Raw genomic sequence first — 25,143 nt, forward strand, 5'->3', positions numbered from 1 at the left:
ATTTAAGTTAAAAAAAAAACTTGAAGATACATGCAGATGAATTAAGCAGATCCAGTGACTAAGTGAATTTTTCTACTTATAAAGGTGGTTTTTTAATGTAACATCAGTTTCCTTTGGAGGTGCCGCTGCCCTGGAAACACTTGGCAATGTCTCAGATACAGTAAATGCAGGAAATTAGCAGTTCCTAGCAAAGTGAACTATTTCCACTAAGCACACAGCTTTCAGCCTCTGGGGAGACACTATGCTTACAAACCTATGAATGCTGCTTTTTTGGAGTGGCTGTGGAGGAGGCAAATCACTCTCTTTAGCTCAGTTCAGTGTCTCTAGATAAATGGTCTGGGTTTATTGCTCTGGGAAACATTGGAAAGGTTACACAGAGCAAAAAAGTTAATTTATTACTGCAGTCATGGAAACTAGAAAATCAACATGAAAAAATAAATCAATTCTGTTTCTTCACGTTATATCTGAGACACATCATGGTGCTCCCAATCAATCAGACCATGACTGAGTATTCCTAGGTGTCTAGGTTTTGCACTAAGAAGCCAGTAGTGCTGCCTCAAGAGTAGGGTTCAAAAGTCATAGGGGACGTGTAGAGAAGCAACCACTTATGTTACCCCTATTTTCCTTTGCTGAAGACAGAATTCTCCTTTTTCATATTTCCCCTTGAAAAGGACAATTTCCTAGTTGAAATTCCACCAGAAATATATTTCCAATATGGGAACTACACACTTCCAATTCTTTGAAACCCTTTTTCATAGCTTCAACAATTTGCATTCCAATCCTTCCCTTTTGAACATAATAGACTTTGCAGTCTAATGTAATGCCTAGCATGTGTTAGCACCAGTCTAAAACAAATGAAAATTTCAAGGATCACTTGAATAGGGAAAGATCAAGCAGCTGAAATACAATTGCCATTACAATATATTATAGATTTCAATAGATTTTCAGTGCATATACAGCTCTTCAAACCCACACTTTCAGCTGTTTTAAAATCCATATCAGACACAGAGTATTTGCACTTGGAACTCTCCATCATCCTCTCCCCTACTAGTTGTCAGTATGACATATTACTTGGACTCAGATCTACCTAAACAAATGTGATTTCCAAAAACTGACTGCAGCTCTCTGATCCTACACTACCTAGTTCCAGCAGAAGCTGAGTAACAAGGTAAGTTAACAACTAACAATACAATTAAATTTTGCTATTGTGAGTTCTAACAGACATGTAGTGACAAATGAAAATTTATCTCCTACAGCATGTGCTATAAAAAGCAACACCATCTCTAAGCCAGCAGTATTTGATACACAAAACATCTCCTGAACTCCAGTTTTCAGTCTGGAGTACTCAGCCAATGTAGTACTTGCTAAAGACTACACCAGGTAAAACTAAAGTCATTCTGAAGCTGATTTATGAGCAGAGAAAAAGTCTGGTGGGCTGAAGGTGGTAACAACCTACTAATGTCTGTCACAAACCTAAACTCACTGCAATGAAAAATCACACAGGGTAAGTCTTCCACATGTATGTTTGCTTTGCCCTGTGCAATCTTTCTTCTTCCTCTTATTTGAGAAGCTGAAAAAGAGATTATTTTAAGAGGAAGACTATCTATATGAACCACCTATGCTCTGGCAAATCATTTCCCCATAGAGCAGAATATTGTTTTATTTATCTCTGTAAGTAAAAATTTTACAGTTGTTCTGCACTTAGAAGACTGGAGAATGGAGACCTTAATACTTTTATGTTTTGTACATATATAATTTAGTATTTAAAATGGTAATACCATATATTAAAGAGTTGCACAAATCCAGAAGTAGACTGTTTCAGTAGTAGGCTTATTTCAACTATGGATGGAAAGCAAAAAGTCTCAAGAAAGCTAATGTACATAGATGTACCTTCTTTCCAGTTTTCTTCCCTATCCTACAGGGGCAGGAGGTGGGGTGGGGAAAATGAGCAGGTGGCTCTGTGGTACTTGGTTGCCAGCTGAGGTTAAACCACAACAATAAAATAACACATTTTCCTTCTTTTAAATGATTCAAAATATTTTTCAATAATTCAACAGAGAATTTAGCTCATAGCTCAGACAGAACTGGAAACCAGAGTTTCTGGTTTGATTTTCGTTTGCTTCTATTTTCACCAGAAAATGAATTTTACCGGACCAAACCATCTCTCTTTCCACCACAATAGTTTTTAATTTCAAACAAATAGGACAGCCCTCAAAGACTTTCAGTTCCTGAAAATTTAATGAAAATTGGTGATTAAAGACAGAACCCAAATTAGTACACTGACACAGAGACAGATAGTAAAAATTCAATTTAAATGGCTCACATTCATCTTAAGGGACACCAATCAGCTGGTCAACCAGCATTGATTTTAGATGGCATGTAAATACAAGCCCAGCCTCAAAAGTGCAACTAGGTACTGATCAGAAAGGTAAGCTGTAGTATGAAGCTGAAAGCACTAAAAAATTTGGAGGGCATAAGGGAAGAACAAAAAACAATAGAAAAATGGTAAGTTTCACCATTCATAGAATAATTCCTTAAAAAAAAGACCAAATATCACTAGAAAAATTATTTTTCTTTTTTTAATAAGGCTGTTATAGCCCATTCCCTTGAGCATCTATTACCTCTGTAGAAAATAAAGGAACTACTGAATCAAAATATAGAACATCTATAAGCACCTTCCAGCATGTCTAATTTAAATTTCTAAATTAAATTGTTTAATGACTGCTTGGATGTGATACCAGTGTTCCACACACAACAGGAAAGGAGAAAAAAAACAATATACCCTAACAAAGTACTTTATCATCATAGTTTTTCATATCTCAGCTACTAATCAAAACATTTCTTCAGGCAGGATATGGTGTATTGGGTTTTATTTTTTACCCCAAAACCCCAAACTCCAGGTCCTAAAGAATCTTCCTCTCAAATATAACCACACATAATAATGTTCTTAAGTTTTTGATTTAACTATTTAATTCCACAATTATTCCACTGAGATGTTTCAAAACATATACATATACGCTTGTACCCTTAATAATCTCCCTCTGTGTCCTTGAAGGAGGTTTTAGCAGACAATAATTAATGATACACTGGTAGGTGTAACACTGCTGTATCATTACAGCTGCACAGGTCTGCCACTGGTAGGTGTTATCAAAGCTATGCATTACCTCAAAAACCTTTGAAGTCCAACAGTCTAACAGTTATTTTAATCTGTTAAAAATAATGTCTCCACAAACCTCATCAAACTGATTCCTATCTCTTTCTTATAAAAGCATTACTAATTCAGAAATGGAACCTCAAATGATTGTTGTAATTCTTTCAGTTCATGCATACTGCTTATAAACCAATTAAACAAAGGGGTCTTGACTTAATCCCTTCAACAAATAACCATTTTTGTGTAGGACATTTTGACATAAAAATCTAAAACTTCTACAGTTTCTCCTGGTATTAAAAGAAAAAAAAAATTGGGCTCTGGTGTTTGCTGACTTAGAGGACATGAAGGAGAAAATTGAAGGGTATGTATAGCCTATTTAAGAAAGATTTTATTTATTTACAGCTTGCATTGAATGACTGTGATATACAATAACTTATTTTCTACACAACTTAAAGTTATAAAGAAAATATAATGCTGTAATAATTCATCTTAAACACTTCAACAGAACTCCATTTACTAAAACAAGATTTTTTTTCTTAAGTAGTCCACCTTTTAAAAAGCAATTTACTATCAAATGCTTAGAATTCAGAATTTTGAAGAAAATCTTGCAAACCTCACCTATTTCCAAAAGTATATATGTGGTGTAGTTTGACTGATGCACGTTTAGTGAAGAAATGCTGCTAATATAATTTAAAAATATTTGTTACTTAGAAAATTTATTTTTCTCCAGTAGCAAAATGCGCAAAATTTAATTTAATAGACATGGAATGGCAGAAGCAGACTATCACAGGAAGCAACGGTCAGATTTCAAAAAAATTAGTCCAGTTCTCTCTTCCTAGTTTTGAGTCATTATATATTTTTTAAAAAATTAATATTTATTTTTAATATTTATTTATTAACAAATATTTATCTCTTAAAAACAAATCAGCGAAAATAGTTTTCAACTGTTTTCTGGAGCTTACTGCATTCTATTTGTCAGCTGCATTATACACATACAGTTCTACTGCTTTTTATTTTACATTTATTTGTGCCATAATAACGCAACTGATTTTGCCAATAACAAAACACAAAATCGATGCAACAGCATTATTCAAATAAATTCAAAGATGTACACATTAAATTTTTTAAATATTTGTTTGTTTATGATTTCTTGTTTATTCTGTGCTTTTCTGCTGATTTATAGAGAGTTCACTACAAATGTACTATATATTTTTAATGCTTTATAATCCCAGCTGTGGCATCTTCACATGAAGTGATGAAGACAAGCAAAGAGAGGTGGCTGTTAAAAAAACTGATCTCAAAATACATGGTTAAGATACCTGTCCTATGTCTTCAGAAATCTGGTAACAATGAAAAATTGGACACAGTTTTGCTTTTTTAGGAAGAAATTATTTTCTCAGAGGGTGGTGGAGCACTGGAATGGGTTGTCCAGAGAGGCTGTAGATGCCCCATCACTGGAAGTGTTTGAAAGCCCATGTTGGGTATGCCTTGAGCAACCTGGTCAAGGCAAGGGAGTGGGAGCCAGGTGATCTTTAAGGTCCCTTTCAACCCAAACCATTGTACAATTCTGTGTTCAGTGCTTCTTCTCATCACTTTATGCCTTTCTTAGACAAACAGTGAAAAAACTAATAAAAAATTATTTTAGGATTGCCCAGTTACAGACATTTGATCCTAGAAACTTCTAATGCCAAATTTCAGCACACACAGGTCTTCGCTTTATAAGCATTGGTGCAGAGGTGTCCAATACATCATGCATAGCTTCCATGCAATTGCTGAGGAGGAAAAGCAATTTTTTGTCACTTCCTTGTTCCAAACAATTATGTTGTAAGCTAATGGTGTATTCCCTTTAAGAGACAACTTATAAAAGGTCTCCTCTGAAGTATATCCATGTGTAAAAGCCTCAGAGGACTATAACACAGAAACTTATTAACGTTTTCCAAAAAGCTCTGAGGAAAATGAAAAATATTTCAAGAGGAAAAATAAATACTCTGTTCCTTGTTTAGGTCCACATGTGTAATCTTCAGCTAATCATATCCCTCTGTAATGTACTGTTCAGCACTGAGAGGCCATTACTGAGAAGAGATAGCATAAGGTAAATGCCAGCAACAAAATGCTTCTCAACAGGATGAAAGAGCATCTAAACAGTACATTTAACAAAATGACATGGATCATTACCCTGCAGCACAGGGTTTTCAACAGTTTTAGTCAGGTATGTTTAGAACAGTTAACGTATTTTAGCCACTTATTTATTATATGCATGTTATGGTGCCCTAAGATATCAAACAGCTCCCTGGAAATTTTCTGTACTACTTAATTATTTTCCATTAAATCCACTGTCATTTAATACTGTACTCATAAACATGTCCTAGTTGTCCTTAGACTTTGCTTTAACCTGTGTCGCTCAAAACAGAGGCGTGTCAAGGAACTGCTGAAGAAACAGTGTATCTTAGTGCTCTTTACCTGAAACCAGAACCAGATCATCTTCACAATTTTCTGGAGATGACTGAGGTGCTGCCAATCCTTTAAATTTAATGGATGGTCTCATTTTATTCCCAATTTTATTCTGAATGTCATGTTCAGTAACTATCCTTGAACAACTTCCAATATACAGACTCTTATAATAAATTCACACAGTCAAGGGATTCAGTAGTTACCAGCATAAATTCTAAATCATGAGGGCCACTGGGGCCAACAAAAAAATCTGCACCAGTTTTAGTCCACACTATCTGTGAACCACTTCTGAGTCTTAATTCTTGAAGTTGTATCAATGCTTGCTGTAATAGCATCTACTTGAAAAGAAGATTGAGAATGTATAAGCAATCCATCTTTGAGCAGTCCACGGGTCCAAATGACTTTCAAAGAAGACAAAAGATTTTCAGTGACCATTTTGTTTACAATTGTATAGCTTCACTTTGCTCCTTTAGTTCTTAAAACTATCCCAACTCCTTTTTCCCATCATAAAAAGCATTTAATAGACATAGCTTTCACTATTTCAGCACCATAAAAACAATGATCTCTTCCAAATACAGAAATTAACAATCTGTAATTCTTCTGCCAAGATGACAGGAGGTAAGGCAGAATAACATAGAAGTATTCTCCTTCTTCAGCAATCTAGATAACCCAGAATCTTACTAAAAGAAACATCATGCAATTCAAATGCATAAACATTCCCAAATTTTCACAAGTTAAAAAAAAACAAATGAAAATACGAGTATACAAGAAATTTATACCTTCTGTCTCTGTATGTAATTGAAGTAAAACAGACTTCCAACACTTTCAAAATGCAAATAATACCCTGTTTTGTTATCTACTAACATATTCTTGTGAAGTATTCTGTGCAGGATTGTTTTGGGTTGTTTGTTTATTTGTTTGTTTGGGTGGGGGGTGTTTCATTATTTTATTGGTTCTTGTTTGTTTTGATTTTGTGGTTTCTTTTTTTTTTTTTTTTTTTTTTTTTTTTTAAGAATTCAGCTTTTTAAGCTACGTTTCTAGGACACCATCTGTACCTTAAAGTGAAACTTGAAGATAAAATCTCTTTTACTGGAAAATCCTCAGAACCTGAGGGCACTGAAGAAAGACAAGCAGCACTTAGCTGATTTGTACAGAAACACCTGATATGGAATAATATGTGCATTGTTTGATGTGAACAGATTTGTAACTGCTGTCCTAGACAATAAAAAAATCTAGACATCTGCATTCACAATTGCTTTCACAGCATTTTTCTAAGGGTCAGACTGTACAGCAGCTGGTGTATCCTCTGCTTTAGCAGAAGTCAAAGACAATTTTTGTTACTGACAGTTCACCAGTAAAGAGCATGAGTAATGCCTCCGAAAATTTTGTGGATTCTCTGTTGCCTTTGGATTTGAATATTTCTGTTAATTTTCAGGGTAAGTAAATATTGTAGAATACTTTAAACCTACTTAATATTACAAGAATGTAATTTTGATATTTTTTACTTGTTCTCAAATAAATATACTAAAATTTAGACACTTGAAATTAAGGTCATGCTAAAATGTCTTATGACAATGAGAACTCTGATGAAGCTCTTCATTTTATTTAAACCGCTGAGGAATGACCTAAAATCTAGTCACTGGGAAGAGCAGGAGAAAGGTGGAGAGATGGGGGAATGCAGTCATAGCTCTCCCCTTGACCTAAAAAGCCTTTGTTATCAAAAATACAACAGTTACCACAAACAAAACATTCTCCTCTGAATACATTGTCCTCTGAACGCATTTCAACCCACTAGTCACGATACTTTCAATAAAGGAATCCCACATTCCAAATGAAGTATCAAATTGAGCAAAAAGGAATTTTCTCCTTCAATTATCTTTGCTGAGTCCAAATCATCAGATTCAGGGGACTGGATGTCAATCTGAACAATTCTTTAGGCTGCCAGTCAGTGAGACCTGTATACTGAGTAAAAAATCACTGATGTTTTAGATGAAAAGGTTTTATCTAAATGCCATTTTCTTATGGATAGGTTTTTAATTATGTTACTCCCTAGCTTTGTCACCTCAGCTATATACATTATACTACCTTCCTTGTAAAACAATTAAAATTCAGTTATTTATAATTTGAAATCCACAAAAATAAAAGACCACAAAACTCAGGTCTGTGATAATATGTGATGGATTAATTATGGATTTTTAAAGAACTATAACCTAAAATTATTTTTTAAAGTTTAATTTTTTTAACAGCAAAGTATTAGTGTTATTTTTTTTTTTAATTTTGCTTTCTTTGTATTACATTTAATAGTACCTCAAAAAGCAGTTGTGGTTAAGGTTCACTTTAAAACAGGAGTGATGACAACTGCCTAAGAGCTGGCTGCAGTACTGATGATGTTAAGAATGCAAATGTCCTTCACATTTTGTCCCTCAAGGTTTTCTATTTCTGTACCACAGCTGACACCTTCACTTTCCATTTTTACCATGTAAACAGAGACATGGAAATTGATGCCTGAATGAAGTTAGGTTTACATTCAAAAAGAACAATTTTTTCTTTGTCTCCATTAAAAAACAAAAAGATGCTAACACTTACTTCAGCTATCTCTAAGACAATAGCAAAAACATGTTAGGTACTACATCCTCAAAAAACAATAAATAGACTATGAATCTCATAAATACACTAAATTTGCATCCTGCTAAATGTATTTGCTTGGTGATTAGAGTATCCCTACAATTAAATTCTAATTACCCAGATTTGCAGTAATCAATTCTTATCTACACCATTAATTCATTTATTGGCTTCCTCTCTCCAAGACTTTATTTGCTTGCCTGTGTTTCACCCTTCCTTCTTTTAACATCCTACGTCCACATTCAATTTTATCTCTTCTGATCTTTTCCATCCCCAGAGAAGGCTCCTCCCACTAATTAGTGGTTCCTTATCACCTTCCATTCTGTAATTTGATTCTACATGTACCCCAAATACCTGCATCCTAGCATTGTCCCCACCATGCAGAATTTAGTATCAAAAGCCATTACCTTTCATTCATCTTTCACAAACCTACGAAATGCAATAAATGTTTGTTTCTGATTTTTCACTTTTAGCCAGGTAAAGGTGTCAGATCACAAAACTTAATAAACTGCAGGTCTTCACTACTCTCTTCACCATGTTTATACATTTTACAAATATCTTATTACCGAATACTACAGACATATCCCTCTCTCCTTGAAGTCAGCTCCTCACAAGCATAGTCATTCAGACAGCTGGAAGATAGGACAACTTTGGTAAAATGAATCCATGTCAAAATTAGCAGTTAAAAATGTTTTATTTTACAGCAGTGATTCTGAGAGAGAACTTTCTGTAGCATGAAATTGTGCAAAGCTTTGTTTTTGCTTTATGTTTTATGTTAACATGTTTTTCTTTCAGTTTTGAAGGTTCACATAGACCACTGTAGTAAAATACTACAAGAAGAAAACTGCAACTATAACCAATTAATTTTAAGGCCAATGTCTGGAACAAGTGGGAAACTGTCTCTGCTAACTGAATAACCCAAGAGAATGTAAAATCCCTGGATCCTTCAGATAAGCAATAAAGGCATTCCTTTTGATAGTATGCTCAGACATTGGGGAAGACCAATAAAGCTTGAACACATTTTCATTATGTAAAATGGTCCCTCAAAATACTTCGTCCTGTAATTATCTGAAATGACCTTTTACCCCTCTTTATTAAGAGAGACAATATTTGCCTGTAAGAAAAATGCTAAACTCTAAATTACAGTCCAGATAATGATTATGGAATACCAAAAAGGATTAGTCCTTTTCTAACAGTTGTATTATAACCAATTTTTTCCCTTTTCACCAACTTTATTACAAATTACTACCTACACAATGGATGTGTAAAAATGAGGTTAGAATACTGCATTCCCTTTGTAGGGAAGGGGAGGAAAGAGAAAAAAGACAGCTACTATATCCTGGAGATGTACTATTTCACTTTTTTCTGAAAAAGAGTTCTGATATTTTTGGATGAGGAAATTCTGTAGTTCTAGAAAGAGACTATAAAAGGCTATTTCAGCTGCAGTGTGTGAAAAGATTCTGTTAAAAAAGCAAAAAGAGCAACGACAGAAGTACCAGGGAAGTCAGGAAGAATAAAGAAGAAATTTGATACTAGATTTTACAAACATAAAACCTGTTTCTATGTTTACAGCAATTCATGTCCACTTTTAAAAGCTCATTGAACTCCTCTGCTCTAACTCCAGACCATTCTTGGTTTTCAAAGTTTGGGTCAGACAGAATGGATGACCCAAACAACACATCACTGTCTAGGCCTCCAAGTTAACAAATCAAGAAAATCCAACTGATGACTCCCCAGAGATAACTGTTTCACATCTGAATTGTGTCTCTCAGTTAAGTAAAAATCAGTGCATCTTGCAGCAGTAGTTCACATGGACTAGGGTTATAAGAAGCTAACATCAACAAGCCAACCTTAACTATGTTTTTATGAAGAGAGTATTGTGTTTTTGGAGAACATGCTTTTATATTGTCCTACATTACATGCAGTATCTGCAGTAGAAAGCTAATGAAGCTTATTAGGACAGCCTTAAGGAGAAGTACATAGCACATTTAATGAAAATATTAATAAAGTCTATTAGTAAGCAAGGCAAACAGTTTGGCTGCTCACTATACAAGAACCATTTCTAACTAACTAACCATTTGTATACAAACAAAACCACTATCTTTTTCCCCACCATCACTGCACTCTCCAAATATTGATTACAGTGAAAAAAATTTCTAAACAATTTCAACTGAAGAATTACTTCAGTTACATTGTAGGGCACTGCAAAAAAAAAAAAAAAAAACAAAATGAGAGAGGTAGTTTTTACAAAAGAAAGAATATCAAAAATATTGAATTTTCTGTTATCATTTAGTTTTTCTGAAAATGTTACCTTTGGTGTGTATATATAGAGAATGTTGGGAATTGCTTTCTTTTTGAAATTAGATGTCAGTTCAAAAAACATTATAAGCAGCCAAACATACAGAACAACAACACTGAGAAAATAACAAAAAAAAAACCTACTTAAAATGTTTAGCTCACCTTTCCAACAGTAGCAGGCACTCTGTTGGTCTCCCCTGTTCTTTGTTTTCATTGCAGTGTCCAGCCTTTCAGCTAGACACAGCAGAACCCCACTGATTTACCTTACTAATTCACATACCTCATAATCTGCATACAAGAAACTGCCACTTTCCCAACTTCTCAGGCAAAATAAAGAGTGAAAATCCTGTCGAGATGGCTTCTACCGCTCAGTTTGTGTCATATTTATAAATATGCTACACAATATGGACTAGTACATTATTTGGTGCTGCCATCAAAATCTAAACTAACTTAATAAAGAAAATGTTCCTTTTAAACATCACCATGTACAATGGCTCTGACTTACTAATTTTGAAACTTTTAAATTAACAAAACTAACTGGCCACCAGTGAATTAGGGAGTCTCTACTTGCTTAAAATGGTGATTTCTTCATTGATAAGCTTTGATGATCAATCTTCTTCAGATTGCATTGCACTGGCAATACAGTAACTGTATTGTCCTCTTATATAGTGTCCTATTATATAATTAGTGTCCTATCACTGTTTTAATTATTCAGACTTTCTCTTTCAGATTATATATATTCACTTTGGTGTCTGACTTTTACATTATCTCAGTTTTTTGTTGTTGTTGTGTTCTTGTGTTTTGGGCTTTTTTAAATGCAATATAAAACAGCAAGTGAAATTCAGCTCTGGTATATCATTCTGATATTTAATGAAGACCTATATATCACTTGTTTTTCCAAAACAAATGACAGATTATCCCAAAATATCTTAGACGTACCCCTCTGTCTCAAGCCAAAAACCAAAAACCTGACCCATTCCCTATTGCCAGTCTTTTAACACTATTAACACTACTAAAAAATCACATTTTTGATCTGGGATGGTGTTTGTCAAGCTTACAACACCAGTTCAAGGCAACTCCCACAAGTCTCCAGAAGAAAAGAACTACCACATTAAAGAATTCAGATTTCAACTGTGAAAAAAGTCTTACTGGTCTGACATCCCCACATGAGTTGGTAAATTGCCGAGCTAAGCCAAAATCCAGCATAAAACACTTCCTACAGGTGCTTGGAAAACGTCCCATTGCAAAGTTTGACTAGGAAGAAAAAAAAATACAGACAAATAATAGATTAAAACACACAGGTTTCAATATGTTCACATATTAATGCAATAACACAAACAGAAAATTCATATTCTATTTCTCTATCCTTCCTTACATGTTTTCACTTCTACTGAATTCCCAATAAATATGAAGAAAACATTGTTAAGAGAAACAGGCATCCACCTTAGCATATCTGAACTGTGGCCTATACTGTCAAAAGACACTGTCATCTTACTTTATCACTTAGAATATATTAATTTTCCAATCATGTCACCTACTCACAGAAATTCAGCATTGACTAACTGGTCACAAGGAAAACAAACAACCAAGAATTTCAAGATTTAAGTTCAGCACAAAGCACAGTTAGCTCCAGCTAATTCTTTCTCACCTATTCCACTTGACATTCACTGCCTCTATGCCCTTTTCCTATTAAATGAAGGCTTAAATGGGGATTGGTCAGTGAGAATACAAGATTTATAATAAGCTGCTAGGAAGAAGTGATGTAAATGAAATTTTTCTAATGTACAGAAGTTTTATGTTGGAAGTTTTATGTAAGCATCATTCAGCTGACAGGAAACTTAGCTGTTTCCTTATATGTCAGATATAACCAACCATATTTGCATCCATTAGAAAACACAGAGATTTGCTTATTTTTTCCTCATTTACAAATTCTGACCATTCAGAGTTCTAGCGATATTTGTCATAAAGAGCAATATTAAAAATAGGCGATCGAATTTCAGGAATAAATTCAAAGAAAAATAGAAAATAATAAGAACAAAAGTGTGATACCATCAGGAAGGCACTCTCTTGAGACTGACATTAACAATAGATCTAAAAAGAACTGCACAATAAAACAATAGTTTTCTCATACAGTGTGTCTTTCATTTCCTTGTTTATTGAAAATATATTAAATACATAAAAATTACTATTGAAGGACTTATAAATACACTGTACAGTTAGTACATATTATTTTAGGTTTATTATATGACAATAATAATTGTCATTAGTCAGGCACATTAGGTCATATCTCATGGCAAATACTCTTGGTTACATGATGCTAAAGATAAAGAGTTGGAAGTTTTAACTACAGAAAATTGCAAGGAGGCCTAAACTGTAGACAATGAAAAAGACAAAAGTTACTGTTGTTGCAATCCAACATCAATTAATAGAAAAAAATCTGCTCTATCCGATGATAAAGCATTCAATTTTCCATCCCTTCTCATTTTTGTATTTTAGCATCTAGTATAGAACATATTCTTACTTATGCACCCATCTAGTCACCACATCTTATTTGCCTGTTTTGATTTAATGGGCAGACTTACTGGTTTAATGTCCCTGTGTAGGAATCCCACAGAATGAATACTTTCAATAGATTCCAAAATCTGCTTCCCAAGCCGCAGAGTGGTACTAATGGTGAATGTTCCTCGAGATTGGCTACGACGCAGGTCTGCCAAGTTCCGACCCTGATAAAATTAGAAGGACATTTTCATTAAAAAAATACTAACACCAAGATTCACAGATACTGTAAAGTCTTCCTACTTCTTCTTTAGTTGTTCATAATTAACCATTAAAGACTCTCAATACCTATTTTCACACATAAAGGTAACACATCTCACCTAAATGTAATGATTGTGTCCCCAGGTATCTCCAACGCTAAATTCAGAATTTGTTTTTGAAAATATGAACCTTCATACCTTTCTAGTTCTAAAAACATGGAACAAACTAACCCTTATTAGAAAACCAGTGCAAACACTGTTACTTAAATTGTATTTGTGTCATACCCAAAACAAGGCCACTGAGAAAATACTCATGAAGACTTCTTCACACTCATTTCTTTAAGGAAAAGTATGTAATTTTAAATTACACATTTCATCAAACAGATGAAAAATACATTATGTAGGAAATGCAACCCCATGACATCACAGAACTGCTGTTCTGCTAAAATAACAGACAAACAACAGTATGAACTAAAACACACTTTTTTCAGAATTCATATTCACCAGGATGACAAAGGACATTCATTCCATAACTCTAAGTGCTAATCACCTATTTTATCCTTTTTTAAATGAACAGGTCTTCCTGTAAAATGAAGTGCTTTATTTTACTTGCATAGGGTAATTTTTCACTTTTATTAAAAAAAGCCAACAAAATGCAGAGACTAAAATAATACATCTTAGACTATCTTCAAGTGAAGACTTAAAAGGAATGTAAAATATCTCAGAAGACATCACAGTTCACTCTTCCAACAGTCAGGTCTTTCTCAGGATGCAAGCTTTCTCTTTTTTGAGAGAATTATGGAAAGGATATGAAGGGAAAAATATAAGGATATGCTCAATTTAGGTTCACGTACTAATTTGTGATCTTTGGGGTTTTTTTTGTTTGTTTAGCATCCTCTAAAATCTTACTGGTATCTTCATATACACTTGGCTAATAAGCCTCAACACACAAGCAAACATTGAGTGCTTTGATACACTAACCTGCAACTGCATGACCACATAATTAAATCTGTCATTCCGTCCACATCCTATGAATCTACAGACATGATCTTTTCCTAAGAGAAGAAGAAGCAAATTAGCCAATAATAATGAAATTCTGTGGTTTATTCCTGTAAATACCTAGGAAATTACTGTAAAATATGTAAAATAATAAACAAAGCCCGATACAGTTCAACAGCAATAAAACCAAAGTTAGTTCTACCTGCAATTAAACAGAAGCTTTCTCCTATACCACAGCTCTCACTCTTCCATAAGAAAACATGCACAACAACATGCCTAAATGTCCACAAATTTGAGGGATTTTGGACTGGAAAAGGTTATTTTCTTACAAAGCTAATGGTTTGTAATAGACAATACTCCTAGCCAATATTCCCCTTTTCTATAAGCTGCAGCTGCCATGATGAAAGAAAACAGTCATATTACTTGTGAGTTATGTTTTATATTAAAAAATGTAGAAAATGTAATTCAACTAATCCAATTTATTAATATCTTCCTTTAGAACACGATCCTTGCTGTTTAGCTACAAAAGATAAATTCAGCTCAGGTATACTGAAACAGAAAAAAAAATAAATCAGTTTTGCTTAAGCCGATTTTGTTTAAAGCCTCCTCCTGCCCTAGGAGCAAATTGCAGAGAGGACAGGTCAAAAATAATCTCCTTACTATCTTGCAGTTGTAAATCAAAGCAGAATATTGCCCAGGTAAATACAGAAAAAAAGGCAAGCCAAAGGCTAGAATTGGAAACAGAAGAGGAATGCAAACCTCTTGTCATTTTGGTACCAGTGTGCATTGACTTAGAGAAAAGCTGGGACCCCTTATGTTCCCACTCTGCCTCTCTCTAGGACAGAACAGGGAGCTGTAGGATTAAAGTTCCTCAGGCCATTTACCATCCTTTCTCAAACCAACGGAAGCTACAGCCAACGAAAGCTGATGATCTCAAGTGGTTGCTAAATATGTGGAAAAATTTGTCACCTAATAAATATTTCTGTCATGAATTTCTTTACAGTTAGGATTATAAGAATGTCAGAAACAGGGAACTCCCACCCCCTTCATTACTGTTTTCAAAACAGATCTGAGGGGACTTTTTGCTACTGCTGCACTTGTAGCTCCATCAAAACCCTAAAAAACGACCTTACAGCTTCTAAATATTTTCAATTCCCTTGTCAGAGAAGTGGTTGCTGGTTTCTTGCTTCCTCAGGAAGCTACTTGCCACATCCAATTAAAATAGGTAATTAAGCCCTTTTAAAAAGAGAAAATCTTACAGGATTCATAAAAATAATTTATTTTAAAAGAAACCTTTACATTTCTGCAAATACGTACGTGTTAAACTTATCACTGGTTTTCCTCCACTTTTTCCTTCCACCCATTTGTTCAAGTAAGACAGGCAATACTACAGACAGTGTAATTTTATGAACAGAAAGGATTAGTAGCGAATTTATCAAGATGAAATTTGGTATATTCATTGCTGCAGTTTCCATTAATGAAGTCTCATCTCAAATATTTATGATTAATTTTACAGCCACTTGTGGGTATTCTAAAGGAAAATCTTCAATGAAACATATATTTAGTCAGATTTTATCTGACAAATTCAGTAAAGGTTCAAAACTCAGTTTGGTCAGAGAAATCCCATTTTGACTGGAGCACCAACTCAGTTTGTGTGGTAAATTCCCTAGAAACTTTTATATAAAACTGAGGAAAGAGGAAGGACAGAAGTAGAGCCTGAATACCTTATTCAAATAGAATGATCCCCCACCACTCCAGTGAGGCTATACACACCTACTACAGCAGGAAAACAGTGGTTTTTTATACCTGTGAGCTACACTGCTGGGCTACAGGGCGAGAAGATTGTGGTTAACAGGCTGCAGGGAACAACCTGCCCTTGAAAAACCTCCTAGGGAGGGTGCTAAGCCTGCGTGCCATTCCTCAGGCTGCTGCAGTGTAGCACTACAGCAGCTTTGCAGCCTACACCAGACACAGCCCATCACCAAATTACACTCCAGAGCTGTAAATGAGTGAGGGAGAAGTCTGTAAGGTTGTGTGAGACAGAAACCAACTGAGTGAGTCTCACTCTCACTGAGTGAGATGTGATAAATCTGTCTTCTCCCATCTGACTGTGGGAACAGATGGCCTCACAACATGGTTAAACAAAACAACCATCTGTTGCAGCAGATTTCTTTTTTTAAAAAAAAGCAAAAATAAGGAACTAAAAGAGTTAAACAATATTCTGCAACAATAATTAGGAGACAGAAGGGAGAAAAAAATTAAGATGTAATTGATGACTAAGCTGTAATAAATGGCCGTATCAGTGAGCCTAGTCCTCCTTCATAATTAAGAGAGAAGTCATACAATTACTCAGAGATTCCAGCAGGTTTTGCTAGCTGAGAGTCTTAAAAAGAGCTTCTTGAAGTTTTTCATTAGTCACCATACCATATACAAAGTAATTTCTTTTATAAACTTCATTATACCACACAGTTATTACTCATTTTACCCCCGCAATAATGACCATATTGCTTTAATTCTAAAAGTTTCTGAAAGTAAAGAATGGTAAGAAATAATGCATCCCTGTACTTCTGCCAACAGCTATTCTTATTTCAGTTTCACAGTTTCTGTGAAATAAGATTCTAATACAGGTACATTCAAAAGCATGTTTATAACCCCGAGAATATGCCTAGGCCTAGTATAGACTAGAAGAGGTATTCTGCTCTAGACATAGTACACCTGTTTATTTATACTCTTGTAAAAGCCTGTTTCTTCATGATATTCCACAAACTGTGCAATATTTTTTAAAAATCAGATCTACACATTAAGAAAATCCTCACCAAGACTGTAAGGTCACTGTCTGTCATTACAAACAGTGGAAACTTTTCAAATATTTTAAAGAAAAAGGGTGTTCATGACAATTCTACTCCTTCCCCTCTATGTCCAATGTAACCAGAACACCTTGCAAGAAGAGAACCTAAGCCCTTTGAGAAAAAGAGTAATTATATATATATATACACACTCATACATACATATACATACACCAAAAAGGGATAGAGGAACAAGATAAAAGTTGATCTCAGAGAATGCATGATAATAGAAGGTTGTTATAAAAATATCCTAAAAAGAACTGTTTACAATTTCGCCTGGTCTCACTCTGCATGAAAAGAAAAAAATTGTCAAAAATAAGACTAATTTTTACATCATAAGAAAAATTTAAGAATAATAATAAAAAATCTTTATGAAGCAGTTATAAAGTTGTTTTCTATTCCCCATTCTCATCCACTCTTCTTGATTTCCCCTATGCTTAAAATTTTTAGCTCTTCCCTACTGAAAACTTGTGAAGGCAAAGAAATTAATGCAAATGGCACCTAGGAGCAAAGATTTTCTGTAAAACATAAAATGGTCTCTACCATAATCTTATTTAATAAAAAACCTTCCAAGTATGGATAAATAAAGGTGCATGTAAACCTAAAGTACTGCATCTGTGCAAATTATAAACCATAATATATGCAAAAGGTTCGTTTGACCCATCTCTTCACTGTGTTTGCTTTACTGATCACCTACAATATTCCCCATCTAAAACCAGAGCAGTAACAATGTTAAGTGTAAACTTCCACAACAATGACCTGAGGTCACCTCTAGTGTTACTATCACCACCAACTTTTTTTTTTTTTTTCTTTTTTTTTTTGTTGGTGCAAGAGAGCAACAAGACATAAAATGTAAGGAAAAATATATGTCTGGGTTTCATTTATATAAAAACTATTTATTATTTGCTCAGAGAAATAATACTTAGAAAATAAATATCAGAAATATTTATTTGGAGTACATATTTTGTGGATTATTTGTCTCAGTGTATCTGTTGTTCAGATGTTTCATTGTTCTGTTCTTTTTAACTAGATGTTTCCCGTGATTCAATAGAACCAAAGATTGTTCTGCAGGAAGTCTTGGGCTGTTTGGAATTACAGTTTCCTATCTATTCCTGTGAGAGTATAACTTCTGTAAGGCCCTATAGTAATTTTTCACACATAAATATTTTATTATTTCATCAATTTTTTTCCACAAATACTTCAAAAGATACAAAAAAGTTTTGACTAAGAAAAAGTCCCTTTTCTAATATCTTAACTGAAACTCTACTATTCTGAAAGTTGCAGTAGAAAGTTAAAATGCATTCCAGTTATACAGTCCTATATAAGGTCATGCTTTCATAAATACATTGACATTGTAGTGCTATGAAATTCCAGTGTTTTCTTCCATATCTATTAATTTCCTTATCATTTAGTTGTCTTGTGTATACCATCTTAAAGACTCTGCGTTTTGTAAAAATAGAATCAAGCTCATGTGTGCAGAAAAAAACCACAAACTCTTGGAAAAATTAATTCTGACTGCTTAAAAACCGCAGGAATTACAGAGTATTTTGTTCTGCAAAACTCACCATCTTTAGGAGAATTTCTTTCAAGAACCCTGAAAAATGTTTTCCAAACTTTCAATTGGCAATACTGAAATTTACTATTCATCTCTTGACTAGAAACTTTAAAATTCAAAGAAAATCTCTTTGCTCAGCTATATAATACTAGATGTTTCAGTGAAATCCTTGAAAGAGACCAAAAGCATCAGAACAGTTTGTTAACATCATAACATGTGACATGCTTGCCCTCTTAAATCTATAGAGGCTGTCAATTCCTGCTACAGTGTGACCTTTACAGCACATTAGGCAGCACCATACGTCATGTAGACTTTGTTTTATTCAAAGTAAGAGTTTGGAAAAATTGGGCTGCAGACAGGAGGGCATGTATTATTCAAAATCTTCCAGATTAGAAATAATATTTTTTATAGGAAAAATAATTTTAAACTTTCTTTCTGTAATCTTGTGTTGTAAAAAGCAATGAAGAGAAGCCACTGCATATTTCTCTGTAGTGATAGCTTCATTAAAGTATCTAAAGGTACAGAAAGTGTGACTATTCAAACTCTGATTCAAGGAATTGAACCCTGAAAGTGTTTCAGGATTTTACATGCCAGTAGTTTTCTCATATAAGTTACAGTTCTTTAAAGTTGGGGCTTTTGCTTGTGGGGATTTTTTAAAATATGTTTCCTATTTCAATATTAGAATTCTCAGCAATACCTGCAAAGCCAAAAAAACAAATATCACATATGCTATGTGAAGGACTCTCAAATATTCAGTGCTACATAGTACAGAAAAAAAATCTTAGAAACAAAAACAAGAATAACAACAAAGCCTAGAGAAAAAAACAAAGAGAAAATAGGGATTCAGACTGAAGTAAATCTGAACCGAGATTTTTGCAGCAACTTTGTTGTTCTTTTTATTTTCACTTCATCCCATTTCAAACAAAAGCTTCACTGTAGCAAAACTTTCAGAATCTCAAAGAGCTTCTATTCCACTTTTAATAAGCATTTATCAAAATAATACAGAATATAGGAAATATTTACTCAAAATATTATTATAATTACAATGATCTTTTTAAAGAAGATACACTGACATTCAATTTCTCACATATCCAAGGTACAGCCTACCTTGCAGCTTCTTCAACACAGCTACTTCCATTTTCAGCACTTGCTTGGGCTGCTGAGCTGATTCGACCTTCAGTGCAACATTTTCCCGAGTAAGCAAGTCCAGTGCATCGTAAATTTCTCCAAATCCTCCACCACCTATTTTCCTCAACTATATTGGGGAAAAAGAAAGAACAAAAACATATTTTAAAGAGGGGAGAAGAAAGTAAACAAAACAGCAATACTTCATTCTGCCTGTCATACTGCAAACGTTGTTGTATTACAAATAAGATTTTAAAACAACAATTATACCCTTCAGTACATAACAGAGCTACTGAATAATTGACCAAGGTATGGCTAACCGCAGTTTGGAAGAGAACACACCTGATCCCCTTCTGCACTATTGTATATAGCATAATAGAAAAGTGCAGTAGTATTCCCAGCATGAATCTGGGCAAAGCCAGCATGCTGAATAAAGTCTTTCTTCAAATAGTCACACACAGTGCAGAGATCTTCAAATACAAATGCACAGTGACATTTTTAAAATATGCCACCTTTTTCTCCTCTCAGAAATACGCACATTGAATAATAAAGGTATAAAGTTATACAAGTTTTTGGACTTCCTGAAAAGAGACAGTATTTTCTATTATATGGAGTGACTTAGAAACAGCAGCTAAATCACAAATTATAAGAAATGGCTAAGATGATCTTTGAATATACATCTCAAATGTTACATTCACTTACAATTCACCAATATCATTCTTATTAACAGACAGACTCAAGAAACTTGCAGCACAGAAAGTTTCATCTGTGCAAGGAAGAGGTAAAAAGAATGCTCATGGCATGCTAATTAGTCTGCACTACATTCAGAGTAAATATGAATAGATGTTTTTTCACTCTGCTTTAAGTGGCCACGGGGAACAAACACTTCTTTGGTTTTCAATATCAAAAACGTCAATGTTGTTTTACAAAATGTCTCCCCTGGCTAACATTCTAAAGCTGATAAAAGAGAAAAGGAGACAAAAAGAACTTACCCTAAGACTGACATGGTTTTCTAAATAAAATGTTCTAAAACATTCTAAAATGTTTCTGAAAACATACAGTTGTTAACATTATACAACTCCACTGTATAAAATCTCATCTAAACAGTCCAGGGTTCTAGAGAGCAGCAATATGCTGACCGATCTTCAGATTCTGAAAAGTAATCTAATGTCTCCTAATCCAGACCATCAGACATTGGACTAAACAGGAAAAACATTTTTTTAAATAGCCTGGGGTCTATGAATAAGGAAGATAACAGACAACACATGGATTTTCAGCATAGTACAAGCACACCAGTGAAAACGCATGGTGAAAAAGATGAGAGGAAAAGGAAAGAGGTGACACAGCCATCCTCACCCCCTTATAAATGTAGACATATTAATCATCTAACTTCATTTACCAGCTTTGAGAAATGGCCACACCAAGAAAGACTGCCTGTAAAAGCATTGTTTCTCTGCATGTGCGCTTAAAAGACATTTAAAACAAACAAAACTACCGCCACAGTAATAAAATAAACAGATCAATTTATATCCTTAGCTTAAGTACACCAGAATCATTAACATACACCCAATAATTACATCACTCAGTAGTTCCAGGCACAAATCATTCTCTTTTTAATTGCAGAAAAAAATACTTTTTGCATCCTTTGTCACCAAGTCACACACATTCAACAATGAGGCCATATTTTCCTTGGGTTTTTTTTGCTGCCAAAATCCCTATAGAAGCTTTTCCTGTTGCTTTTCACATCCTTCACCAGTCACAACTGCCAGCTTAGCTTGGGCATTCCCATATATTCCATATATCACACAGAGGCAACATCTCCATGTTGATCTTGGGCAGCCCATCCCTATTTCACCTTCTGCTCACTTGCATTTTGCTTTCCAGTTAACACAGGTGCTGACCACTCAACCATACTGGCCTCCTGCCACATATGCTCAGCATCTTTTACCTTGATGAGGACTGCATTCCCTTTGTTTGTATCTGCATTTCCCATTTTGTTCATTAGTTTCAGCCTTCTCCTTTTGCATTCAGCATCTCACAAGTCAAACTCTTTCTCTCCATTCTCTCTTTGACTTCTCTCTTTGTATGCTTCCAGGCTAAAGCATACAATTTCCAACAAATTTTATCTTGTTGCCTTTGTTTACACTACATATTGAATGGCATTCTTAAATATATCTAAAACCAATTATCATTACAATCAAGTCTCTCCAAATTGGGAATGTAATAAATGTCTCAAAGAAAAAAGAAGCATAAGGAAAGGCATCAACAAAGGATAAAAGCAACAGTTAACAGACACCACTAGAGAAGGGTGTTGTCACTGGATAAAAATATTTTATGATGTCTTTTTTATGCTTACTTTTCAAAACAGAAACACCCTAAATAATGTCTAGGTTAAAATTAAATTTAATTGAACATGTTTTTTCCAATCTTCATGTCCAAAAATTTTAGATATAGTTTTCACAACTGCAAAGAACAAGGTCTTCAACAGCAAAAAAATCCAAAAACTGCCTTTCAGTTTCTTCCGCTGGGAGACAGTCCTATGAAAATCTGAATTCAGGAAGTCTATCACCTTAGATGTCATCAAGAAATCCTTAATGCTTGCTACAGAAGGCAAGAAAATTAAGAGTTACCCACAGGAAATACTTGGCACTCATCTACCTGTAATACTTGATCTGGAAAACATATAACTGAAAATATATAATTACATGAAACGATTTTCATGAACGAGTTCAACGAGTTCATGAAATTACATGAACTTCAGCCTATTTTCAAAATTTTCCAGAAGACACTTATGTCATCAGCAGTCTTCATTATATAGGAAAGAAAATAAACCTGAAGAAAAGACAGCTACTGTTGCACACATCAGACAACTAAGTAGTTTTGTGGACAGTGATATATTAGTATCTTATTACCTATTGTATTTTGTATATTTTTGTATATAAAATGGTATTTTATACAATTTGATCTGATTCAAGACTATGCTTTCTGTATGCACTGCTGTATTGAGATAAAACATAAGAACGTATTTTGCAAATATTTGTGCTCCAGAGATAGATATTTAGGTTCTATCTACCTAAAAGGAAATACAAAAATTTCCTACGCAAAGTTAGTATCAGCTTCCTGCATATTTAAATGAAAGATAGGGCACAAGACAGGTGAAATTATTCTCTCTTATGAATTTAAATTAATGATGAATTTGCATCTTCTATGTTCAGTCTTACAGTTCGAAAAATCTCAGAATAGGGGAGTAATATAAAGCAATCAATTCAGAATCTTTTCACAGCCTACTACACACACACAGATACTCTAAATGCTCTGTTGTAAACTGGCCTTTTTTCCTCTTCTTTTTTTTTTTTAATTCTATGTAAAAAAACCCAATGTAATCAGAGGAATGGAGAAGGAACTGTGAGAACTCAGCCTGCTTCACCCAGCAAAAATAGCTTCAAATGGATACTATTTCCCTCAAGATGCAAATCAAGGATATGAACAGCAAAAGGGAACAGAGCTATTTATGGTAAAGCCAATGCTGGCACACAATCAAAAGAATTCAAATCAGCTGAGAATATATCTATGCCATAAAATCCAACAAACAAAAGGAAAAGCAGCAAGGTCCTGAAAGATCTTCCTATAAGAAGCAACATATCTCACAAACTTACTAATTTCAGGGGAGGGCCTCTGACTGATCTCCAAAACGGACTGCCATAATCACTGGCTGACTGGGTTCAATATACCAACAGTACTCTTCCAGTTGTGCTTGGATCAGGCACTACATTGGGATTTAAGAACTTTCCTAGGTCCTTATCAGGAAAGAAAAAAATTACCCACTTTAAATCCTCGTAACGTCTCTTTAAAGAAGGGTAAGAGAAACAAGTAGTTTTAAAGCTCATTCACAATTCAATGTAAGTATTAAGCAAAATATATCTTACAAGAATTTTCAAATTAATTTCAAAGCACAAACCACTTATTTCTAAAAATGTATCTCAAGGAAGATACAGATTTGCAGGAAGACATACTCACCACCTTCCATCTTTCTTTGACCAATATTCCCACACTGAGGATGTCAGGCTGATCCCCTCCTCCACTCATTGCAACCTCCTGAGGTGATGGAGCTGCTATGCAAAGTCTGCGTCAGTAGAAACCATCCAGATCCCAGGAATGGCTTCCATTTAACCAGTCACTGCAAAATCAGAACAGAACATGGGATCTCAGTGATTAACAGAATAAAAAGCAAAAGTTGTGTTCCTCACCCAGCACCTAAACTAGCTTTTGCATCCCACAGTGACTAACATTGAAATTGTAGTCAAAGAGTTTCCAGTCCAGAAAAAATTCAAGAATATCCCTCCTTAATTTTTTAACTTGCTCTCTCTCAAATCTACAATACCAATCTCAATACAGAACCAATGAACTTAAAGAGGTATATTCCACAAGCAGTTTCAAATTGCTGCAAGGCATAATTACATTTAAACTTAATTTTAATAGTCCCTTTTAAAATTTAATTATTAACTTATTAAATAATTGTTTAATTAATTAATAGTAATATATAACAACATTAAAATAATATTAACCCAAAATTATAATGTTAAAAACAGATACTTAAATTTCAGTTGCACTGCATACAGACTACTTCACATTTTACAATGTCTCTCACATAGCTAGGATTATTTCTGATTAAATACACCTAAAGTACAATTATGTCAGGCTATAAACAGCTGTCTTTGGCAAGGAAGAAACCCTGTATTTGGTCATTTTGACAATTTTTTTTTTTTTTATTTTCTGTTTTTAGTAATCATTACTGAATTGGATTATAGATAGTATTATTAAAAAATTGTACTTTGGAGATCAATATATCCATAATGGCTCCCATCAGCAACTACTACAACCAATTAAAAGCTTATTTCAATTCTTTGAGCTTTTCTAGAACTGTGTTTCTTGTTACACTAGTGTAATTATAGAAATGTAACTCTTTGTATAATCACTCTAATACAAAGACAATACTCTACATGAAGTATACTTGCTTTAGGTTATTTCTATGGCTGTCAAAATAGCATAACAGCAAGTGAACAATGCTTTTCTCCCTGAATCAACACACAAATTATATGCAAAATTGGTAAAACCATTCTGATTTGAATCAGCAGTATGGCCTTCCATGTGGCTAAATGCCAGTCTTACTCCTGGGACTAAATTATGCTTTTTTAATAAATACTTTGCTGCTTAAACCTGGCTTTTTAAGACAAACATTTGTTTGACATGACAGTAATTGTGGTTTTTTTTCATGTTCTTTCATAGTTTTTTTTCATATTATATTTATGCCTTTTTGCTTCAATTGGACATTATGACAGC

At 34.1% G+C, this 25,143-nt stretch overlaps 1 protein-coding gene across 2 annotated transcripts in view; it reads right to left on the reverse strand.

The window, feature by feature from the left end:
• TTBK2 (tau tubulin kinase 2) overlaps positions 1 to 23,986 on the reverse strand; it is a 59,244-nt gene extending 35,258 nt beyond the window's left edge. For both annotated transcript variants that reach the window (XM_015630257.2, XM_015630256.2), the window contains exons 1-5: positions 23,821 to 23,986; positions 19,786 to 19,933; positions 14,260 to 14,333; positions 13,105 to 13,245; positions 11,672 to 11,776 (exon numbers count right to left, since the gene is read on the reverse strand). In XM_015630257.2, coding sequence (XP_015485743.1) covers positions 11,672 to 11,776; positions 13,105 to 13,245; positions 14,260 to 14,333; positions 19,786 to 19,933; positions 23,821 to 23,889 — 537 coding nt within the window. In that variant the 5' untranslated portion in view covers positions 23,890 to 23,986. The remainder of the gene's footprint in view (positions 1 to 11,671; positions 11,777 to 13,104; positions 13,246 to 14,259; positions 14,334 to 19,785; positions 19,934 to 23,820) is intronic.
• Between the last annotated feature and the right edge of the window lie 1,157 nt (positions 23,987 to 25,143).

The sequence above is a fragment of the Parus major genome, chromosome 5, assembly GCF_001522545.3.
Source record: "Parus major isolate Abel chromosome 5, Parus_major1.1, whole genome shotgun sequence".
Classification (NCBI taxonomy): Eukaryota; Metazoa; Chordata; class Aves; order Passeriformes; family Paridae; genus Parus; species Parus major.